Below are 9,454 nucleotides of genomic sequence, written 5' to 3'. Positions count from 1 at the left end.
AAAGTTATTTCCTAATGCTCGGGTAGAAATAGGCAATATACAGGAGCTCATTCAACCAGGGTTTCCAATTCCTTTTTAAAAGCAACTGCCCATTCCAATTCCAGTTCTCATTTCCTTTTAACCAATGCCAACACTGATCAAAACTGCAATTAGCAGTATTCTGTTAAAATGAGCTTCTCGCAGAGGCAACAAATTACTCACATTGAAGTCCCTGTCAGTCAATTAAATTGGCTTCAAATGAAAGCAGTTGAACAATTGCAACAATTGTCTCTAAAATTCCAATTCCATAGTCCAATTCCTTCGAAGGAACTGGAATTGGGAATTGATTTGAACAAGGAACTGGAATTGAAAAACAGGAATTGACCCAAACCCTGCATGAAACTTGGTGGTTACAGCATGGGACTGCAGAATGTCATACCCTATAAGAATTGCTCAGATAGACCACTGGACTGCAGTTCAGAAAGTCCCCTGCTCTGAGCCCCATAGCAGGGGCACTTCAGAGACGCCAGCCAGCTTTAAACAAGCCTCCGTGTCGCTGGTAAAAAAACAGGGATTGATGATGATGATGATGATGATGATGGCGGTGGCTCGCGGTGGTGGTGGTGGTGGTAGAGGGGAGTCTATAACATTCAGACACACAACCCTGGTTACGTTACAGTCTGACACAAATCTGTAACCAATTACCAGATGTATTGTACATGGTACTGAGCTTTACAAAAAATATATCAGCATTAGAGATTGCATCTATTGACAACACTATGTAACACAATTTTTGTTCCTGGGTAGTAAGTGTTATTTCCTAATTGCTTATGCCTCAAAAGTATAGAAAATGGCTATTATTCCCCACAAACTTTGCTTTTGTGACCAGGACAGTGATATTTTGAAATTTACACTACCCAGGAACCAAAAAAAAAAAAAAAAAAAAAAAAATTGTTACACGGTGCAATGCAACACATTTTCGTTTTTTTAACACTGTCTCGCTTGGTGCCCGAGTGCTGAACGGATGCGGGTCATATCGCAGCTTTATGCTTCAGCAGTATGACTCGAGGTGTTGCCTCTTCACTGGTTCCTCCACCACCTGCCACGTTTCATTGCTTTATGTACAGGGTGGCTGGAAAGCCACCTGGCCGTTTCAGAGCAGCAGCAGAGCAATGATCCCGGGCAGGCGATCCCAGGAGATTTATCCAGCAGAGAATGCTGAACTTTTGGTGGTTCCTAGATGTTGTCTAAAATCAGAAGGAGCCAGGGCCTTTAGCTGTTACAGTCCTTGCCTTTGGACCTCCGTCTCAAGTCATACCAGGTTTTATTGTAAAGCGCCCTGGGGTGCTCTGCATGAAGAGCGCTATATAAAAGCAAAGTGGATTGGATTGCATTGTACGAGACACAGGAATATCTTGCAGTCAAGCAGGGAAGCAGTTTGGCTTCTAGTTGCTCAGCTCAGTACCATGAAACTCCACTTAGCAAGCCTCGTCGACTCTTCACTGCCCCCTTGTGGTTAGAGCACACAGTTGTTTTCTTGAGCTCCTGTCCTGTGTTGGACTCTCACGCTTGCGTCTTTGTTAAGTTTGATTCTGCTCACCGATTGACAAACCTTCACTTGCTGCAAACTGACTTTACTTAAAACAATTCCCCCAATTCTTAAACCCCCCCATTTTATAATGAGTAAAATCAACTTTACATTTAACATGGTCCTTCAAATGTACCCTACCGCCCCGTCATGAAACAGCAAGTTTAGGGTATATAATCCCATGCTACTATTCACATGGTATCTGGTATCTAATCTAGGTATCCGCTATTCATATGGGTCACTGTCAACTTTAAAGAGCCTTTTTTTGCAATCGAAAAGGAAAGGAAATATATTAAAGTTTAAATTTTTTTTCTTATCCTTAGGAACCAAGAAAAAACAAAATCCTGCCCAGCTAGAAAATCGGCCGTTTTACAATCTGCCACTAAGCGGTCCACCCTGCGTTCTAAATACAAAAACTCTTGGATGAAAAATAAAATATATCTATTTACAGTGATGAGAATGGGAGCAGGGTGGGTGTTGCCGTTTACAGCAGTTTCACAGCCCCCTCCTTGAACCCACTGGGCTGGAAAGCAGTCAGCTTCGAATCCTGGCCACTTTCTATATGGGCGCATATGGCTCTGCGGTTGAGCTAGGGTACTGAATACATGTTGTGTATAGTCACATACACGTGCTTGATCATCTGTTAGTATTGCAGGCGGTTCTTTGTATTTCTCCAGGGAGAAACGGATGGGAAAGGACTGTCTCTGTGTAATAAACGTGTCTTCTTAACAAGCGCCCAGGTCTGAATCTCGTGGTAACTCTACACTGTGTGTTATTTGATATTGAATCATTTGCTCGCTGATGGAATCTGATATGTATTTCACAGTACATTCTTACTGCTTAAGTGCTATTCAGTGATTCGTCTATTGTCGTAAAGGAAAAGGTTGTAAACTGAGCCATGCTGTTTGGGATACATCATTTAAAAGAGGATGCGAGACGTTTTTTGCAAGCTCAGAGGGTGGTCAGTCTAAACACCTTTAGAAAAATATCTGACCTCATGCCAGAGCTTTAAGTAGAAGGGTCACCAACCTTCAACAAGATAACTCATAAGATCAAAAATTTTTAATTTACATCCTCTTTATATCACACACCTGGAGCCAGACTGCCATTTACATGTAGGAGTGTAATGAATCATTTTGAATGATACTTCCTTTATGTGGTACAACATATTATAACTGACGTGTGTCGTTTGTATTGTATGATACAGCATTACACAAAATGGTTCTCAGATGGGGAATGGATATGAATTATATCTGATATGAATATGGACTTGCCTCCTACATATTTGTGTCTTTTAACGGGATCATTTTCTAGATTGTAGCTCTTCTGGGCTTTAACATTAAGGAATGATACACATCAGATTGTGACCTGCATGTGGTTATAGGTATTGTATCATGGTGGGACTCGTTAAACCCCTGTTTATATTTGCAGAAACCCAAGTGTGGAGCAATGCTCTGTGATACGTACATGGCAGTTGGACTTTAGGGATTAGAATATGTCTTAAGGGAGTCCTTTGAGTTCTCTCGGGTCAGAACAGTTCTGCATTGCTCCTGTTTTGGACCAGGCCTGTTCCTGTCGGGACAGCTCATTTGGGCTCCACCCAACTCCACCCTCAGAGCAGGTTCTCAGAGTGCTGGCTCAGCAGTCCTTTTGGATTAAAATGACTGTACTGTATTTACACAATTCAGAATGCAACGGTTAAACCAGTGTGCAACGTGTGGCCTCCAAGCAGCCATCGGCTATAGGGGGGGGCAACTGAAACAGCGACATCCTGTGGGGAGGTGGTGGAATCACAGGGGGACTGAAGAACCAAGGGGGGAAGCTGAAAGAGAAATCCCGGTGTTGGTTCTTCTGATCCCTAATGCCGGCACCACTGTGTGTTTTACATTCATTATTTTAAAATCCAATACAGGAAGAGTTTAAGCTCACAAGCTGAATGAGAGTGCATATTGGTATCGAAGTTATTTAACAGATACAACAATGAATTAGCTGTCAATCTGAAATCCTACCATATCTGTATGGTTGCTGGAAGGACACACCGTTGGGTTGGTAATCACTGGTTTGCATCTAATAAAACACTTATATTTGCTATATAGAGGGTGACCCCCAGATATGAATGGGTTCAGACTACAGACAGCCCACATTGATGGTGTCGTAACCCTTGAGATGGTCACTAGTGAAAGGAGGGCTACTTCTCCCTACTTTGACTATCAAAAATAAAGCCGCATACTCATTTTGGCAATAAGTAGACATAGTGCATAAATAAACAAGATACTAAGTAAGTATGTAAGTTAGTAGCAATTAAGTAAACCGAGTCATTCCCTGTAAAATCATATCCTACATGTGGAAGTAAAACTTTTTTTTCCCTTTTTTTTGTATGATTGATTTTTGTTTACACGATTGAATGGTACAGAGACTCCTATTGGACACAAAGACAGGAAACTCCCAGAATTCTACGGGAGGGTCCAGATGGAATGATAATGGCCACCACTCCCCTCTTCCTGCCAGGTCAGGCTACGATATAGAAATACATACAGATATCTATGGCAGGAGGTCTTAAAGGGGGGTCTTCCGTATATCTTGTTTCTCAAAAGGTTTTCTTTTCGGTGGTGAAAAAAAATCTCTCTCTGGACGTCAGAGTTTCCGGTTGTTCCCGCTTCCCAGAGAGCAGTCGAAGTGAGGTTGGGGGAAAAAAGGCGGAGGCAGAATTCGAGGCTTCTGAAAAATGGGAAACAGGAAGTCCCGTCACCATGACAACCTAGGGTTTGAGGGAACGAAGGAGGATGGGCTGATGGGCGGTAACAGGAAGAAGAAGAAGCCGCAGAGAGTTAAAGGCAGAAGGGCGCGGGGAGGAGCTGGGGGCCGGCAGACAAACACAGCAGCAACACCTGGAGGGACATCAGCACTCCTAAAGAGGGTCTGAAGGAGAAGCCTCGGCCACAGTCAGAAGAGTTCTCCTGCAAGAACAATGGAGAGAGAGAGAGAGAGATTCATGTAGTTTGCATCGCAAGGCAGGTACGTTTGCAGAAGCTCTACACTTACATTACAGCACTGGGACAGTCACTATACGCAGACTTTTAACCCCTTAGGTACACAAGGAATTAAGCGGTTGTTCAAACGGTTTCTTCATAAAATACATTTGAGAGTAACTCATGTATCACGAGGAGGAAACTGACAATTTGGACGACCAGATCCAGCATTTTTCAGTACATTTTAAAACTCTGTTTCGTGCACCTCTTTGCAAAAATAAGAACGTTTGCATTATTTTTATTTGTGGGACACACATGTCCCTTGTACCTTAAAGGGTTGACACATCTTGCAGTTTAAATGAGAAGACAGTAACAGCACAAACCATGCAGCCTCTTACCAAGACGCTGTAATCGAAGCAGGTAGGGGGTCCCCTCCGATACCTGGGGCTGTCAAGCTGGCCACACAGGTGCGGCCCCTCAGCTGGGTCAGCGAGTTAAGGATACAATCTTTCACCTGGGCAGAGAGACTGTTAACCATTTAGCAGGTACAACCCGGGATGATCCAGTCCACAATACAACTTGAAAACACTTTTAAAAATGTCTTCTTACACAAAAGCAGTTTTTAATAGCATTGGTAGCGTGAATGGGGTAGAAGTGTCACGTTTCAGCAAGCTAGTTATAATAAGAGGTCTGGCTACAGGCAAAGAGGGCCCCCCATCCTGAATGGAGTCAGTGCAGGGGGGATGCATGGCTCTACGGTGTACTGCGCTGTAAGGATACACCCTGTCTCGGACTGGCTCAGTTTCACTGTTTCACAGGAGGAGCACATCATCTTGTCAGCCACCACAAACAGCAGGTTGGTATTGGAGAGCCTCTGGGCACTAAACAGCCTGGGAGAGAACCACGCAGTATTAGAACACACACACACACGATACACATTTAAACTCAGTTCATTATATAAATATTACATTCAAACGTAGCCGTCACGCCTCGTGAATCTGCGTGAACAGAATTACGATTCTCTGATTTTTAACTCCACTGACAAAATAAGGGCCAAAGTCGATTTACTTTTATGATCCTGTTTTTATTCATGGCTCATGATAACGTGGTAATCAAAATCAAATAAAACATGCATCTACATTAGCTTATTACATGTGTTTTTTTTTCCTAAAAATGCGCTCACCCAATCTAATAGTTAATTGACTTGGAAGAAAGCCAAAACATTATCTACTGGACTCTTTTTTTTTCAATTTAAATGTTTGAACACTTTTTTTTTTCTGGTGTTTTTTGGCATCAACATTGGAGCCTCTTTAGAGAGTTAACTATGGCGGACTGGGAATGCCAAACCCAAAGGAACAAGCGTCTCCGAGCCTTCAGATGGTGCACCGATATCCCCCTCCCTTCCTCATTCAAACCTGGTCAAATTCACTGACCTGGAGCAGTTTACACAGTCTATCATTTGATTGTACGCGACCGTCCTGTTGCCGTAGTAAAACTGCGTCTGCTTCGTGATGCAGCTGACCTCTCGGGAGTCCATGTCGTCTGCTGTGACATCATCTGTTACCGGGCGGAAAAGACAGATTACTGCGGTGAGAAGATTGTGCGGTGGGCTTTTTGATCAGGTAAGGATGAGTGCTGTTGAGTGTATCAGGCGTTTGGAAGTGCAGTACTATCTACAGCTTAGTCGAAGAACATAACACGTATCCATGACGTGACATCTGACGCTACGCTGTACAAAATAAAGATTTTCAGTAAGCATATAAACGACCTTACCTACGCTAAGCCAGCTGTTGTACGCAAGGCCATACAGTAACTGCTGGAACAGGGACCTGATGGAGGGAAACAGCAAGAAGTTTCAGTAGGTACTGGTTTACGGTCTTACAATAAAGGCAGCTTAATAGAAATTCAGTTCCAGGGTGTGCACTTACCAGGCAGTGGCTGAGGTCCACCAGGCTAAATTCAGGAAATCTGCAATCGTGGGCTAAATTAAAACAAACAGAAACGTGAAAAGCAGCTTGGATGTGTATATATGTATGTATGCCTGCATGCATGTGTGTTTGCATGCATTTTTAGGGCTGGCTAAACACTCAAGTAATAATCCTTGACAGAGCTGTTTTCCAAGGAGGCAATGCCTGTTCTGTCAGTCAACAGCACAACAGAACGAGGTTCAATGCTTCCAATCCCTGGAATATTTCTGTATTAGTCGAAACAGCTGAGCTGGAACCAGGCCAGTCCAAACAAGCATGTGTTCCAAAAGGATTAGAATTACTTGTTGCCGTAGCTGTGCTAAATAACTGCAAAGTAATATTAATTAAAAAAAAATAGTTGCAAAATCATCTGCACAATTATGGCTTTGCAGAAATGATTTAGGATGAGGATGGTACAGAACAGTAACTTCCGTATTGGAAATCTCAAATGCAGTTTAGTACACAGTGTATTCACATTGTAGGCCTGTTTTAAGTGTAATACTGTGTAATCCTGAAAAAAAGTTTCACATGGTAAATCTGCAAATTATTTTGTATTTTCTGTCTTCCCATGCTATGCACTGACCACGTTCTGCCAAAAAACCTTCTGGTTACGCACCACAAAGACGCCTCTGCGGGCTGCTCCGGTGTTGCTGTTGGGGGTGGGGGTGCAGACAGACTGGTAGTCGTAGGACTCCTTCCTCTTGTAGAAGGATTTGTTGTAGAGGGTGTTCATCAGGGAGGAGTCCACCTCGCTGAAGAACATGCCGACCTGGAGCAGAGGCCCTTGTCAGCCAGCACAGTTGCAGCTTAGCACATTACAGTCAATACCCTAGTTAAGGGAACATGCATCCTTAAGGGTTAAACTTAATGTTTTATGCAACCAGACCCAGGCCTCTTAGACACTTTACCTGGGTCCAGTGGCTCTTCTGGTTGGACATGACCAGGAATCCTCCGTCGTCAATGAGAACGCACAGCAGGTCCTGACGAAACAAACCATCAATCACAAAACAACCTCCAACTACTGCACACTGCTGAGATCCCCTATAAAAGTTTACCACTCTATCTTTTTCCCCTGGCTATGCATTTTTCTATGCATTTTCCCTTTTTTCTATGCTTTTTCCCCTGGCTATACTATTCATTTACCAAAGTTTAATATGCTTTAACATACCTCGCTATTCTTTACAATGCTTCACCATGCTTTCACCATGCTTTATTACACTTTGCTGTGCTTTTACTATGTGTTCCCATTTAACTAGGCTCCCTTTTGTCATACAGTAGCACACTGTTATCATTGCAGAAGTGCACTTAACAGCAGAAACTCGCTTTGCAATTGTTAGAACAGGGAACGTAACTTCAAACTCAGCAACCTTGCAGTCCAACACTGTCTAAACCAGTTTCTGAAGAAGCATTTGGCTGCCGTGTTTAACACGCTGACAGTCTAATTACAGAACACAAGTGCAGCCTGTTTAAGTTTCTAAAAAAGAAATAAATGAAGAGATGAAGAACCGTACATCACTGTTGACTTCACAATCCATCTCGCAGGCACCTCCTGGTCCACACTGTCCCCCAAAAAACAGAAACACAAAAAAAATGTGTCTCAGTCTACTTAAGAATTCAATTGGAATGATAAGCAGTTGCTAAGCACCAGTGTCAAGCCTTTTTAAGGTGTATTGTATATCTGGATTAAATTACAAGCACTTCTTTATTACAGGTCCAGTACAAAAATAAATATGTCTGTATAGTCTGTACTCTGGAGTGGGGACCCTCGTGTTGGTGTGAGGGTTCTTATTACCATCGAGCAGGCCTCTGACGGGTTACCTTGCGAGATCCCTGCCTGTTGTCAGTCTGGTTACTGGCCAGAATTTTGAACTTTTCCACCCAGGATTCCAGATCCAGCTTCACTCCGACCACTGCCAAGAGAGAGAGGTGTTAGGAAAAGAAAATAAGAACGAGGATGTCTGAATGCCCTGGGCTGCATTCCTAAAGCATTTGAATAAAATATCATTCAATACTTCATTCAAGCCCTGTAATTAAAAGTGTTACTGGTTTATTATCATGTAATAACAGTGTAGTCTGTTCCTGCTGTGGAATGTATTTTTGTTTACATATTACCCTGTCATTAACTACCCTATTGTTCTATGTAATGTAATTACATTGTAATAACTGTATGTACACATGTATCCTGCATATACACAGTGCATATTACACACTTATTGCATCAATAGTTACCATGTGAGGTAAGAATAGGGATTAGTTACCCAGTTATTGTGGTGTTATTACCATGTTATTACATTTATACGCCTGGTAAATGAAAATGCTACCATAAAAGACTTACCCGTGCAAAAGTAGGTGTTTAAAGCAATGAAAAAATACGTACATTGATTTTAAAAGTAAAATAAAATAGTCAAAGGAAGTCCCTCTACCTGCAGGCTTCAAGACCTTGCCATTTATGTTGATATCCACAGCGGTGCTGACGAGGATCCCGATGGTGTCGTTCACTGGGTCCAGCAGGTCAGAGTTTTCTGCAAATGAAGAGAAAAAGACAGACAGCTGCAGGGAGTGCAGACTATGAAAGTGCTGCTGCCTTTTAACGAAGGCTGCTCAAAACCTTTCCATCTATCCGGTTTCTAAAACATGGGCGGAAATGGCAAGCTGGGAAGGGGTTTGCTTGGGTACATACGATCCCTGTAGGGTGCCCGGAAAATGTATCCAGGATTGTCGAGACTCCTCCGGTAGTAACTGGTATTGAAAGGCTCCGGGTTCTCATCCCAGTCCTCAGCAGCCCTACAGGAGAGATACAGATATGAGGAATGTTCCCTTAGAAACGTTCCCCACAGTAAAAGCATAGCAAACTGTAATAAAGCACAGAGAAAGCATGGCAAAGCATGTACACAGGCAGAGCTATCACTATAGTAATTAAAGTAACAGTATAACCCATAATAGTTTGTTAC

General features: G+C 42.7%; 1 protein-coding gene across 2 annotated transcripts in view; it reads right to left on the bottom strand.

Moving 5' to 3' along the window:
- Nucleotides 1-4,051: 4,051 nt before the first annotated feature.
- The window catches only part of LOC117412565 (voltage-dependent calcium channel subunit alpha-2/delta-2-like), a 180,820-nt gene continuing 175,417 nt past the window's right edge, over nt 4,052-9,454 (bottom strand). For both annotated transcript variants that reach the window (XM_058999924.1, XM_058999925.1), the window contains 12 exons: nt 9,184-9,287; nt 8,927-9,025; nt 8,322-8,413; nt 8,015-8,062; nt 7,412-7,483; nt 7,120-7,272; nt 6,465-6,517; nt 6,310-6,365; nt 5,970-6,093; nt 5,317-5,426; nt 4,935-5,017; nt 4,052-4,524 (listed from right to left, as the gene is read on the bottom strand). In XM_058999924.1, the coding sequence (XP_058855907.1) occupies nt 4,396-4,524; nt 4,935-5,017; nt 5,317-5,426; nt 5,970-6,093; nt 6,310-6,365; nt 6,465-6,517; nt 7,120-7,272; nt 7,412-7,483; nt 8,015-8,062; nt 8,322-8,413; nt 8,927-9,025; nt 9,184-9,287 (1,123 nt within the window). In that variant the 3' untranslated portion in view covers nt 4,052-4,395. The remainder of the gene's footprint in view (nt 4,525-4,934; nt 5,018-5,316; nt 5,427-5,969; nt 6,094-6,309; nt 6,366-6,464; nt 6,518-7,119; nt 7,273-7,411; nt 7,484-8,014; nt 8,063-8,321; nt 8,414-8,926; nt 9,026-9,183; nt 9,288-9,454) is intronic.

This window comes from Acipenser ruthenus, chromosome 25 (assembly GCF_902713425.1).
Source record: "Acipenser ruthenus chromosome 25, fAciRut3.2 maternal haplotype, whole genome shotgun sequence".
Classification (NCBI taxonomy): Eukaryota; Metazoa; Chordata; class Actinopteri; order Acipenseriformes; family Acipenseridae; genus Acipenser; species Acipenser ruthenus.
Note: the sequence above shows the minus strand (reverse complement) of the source record. Positions and strands in the feature narration are given on the sequence as shown.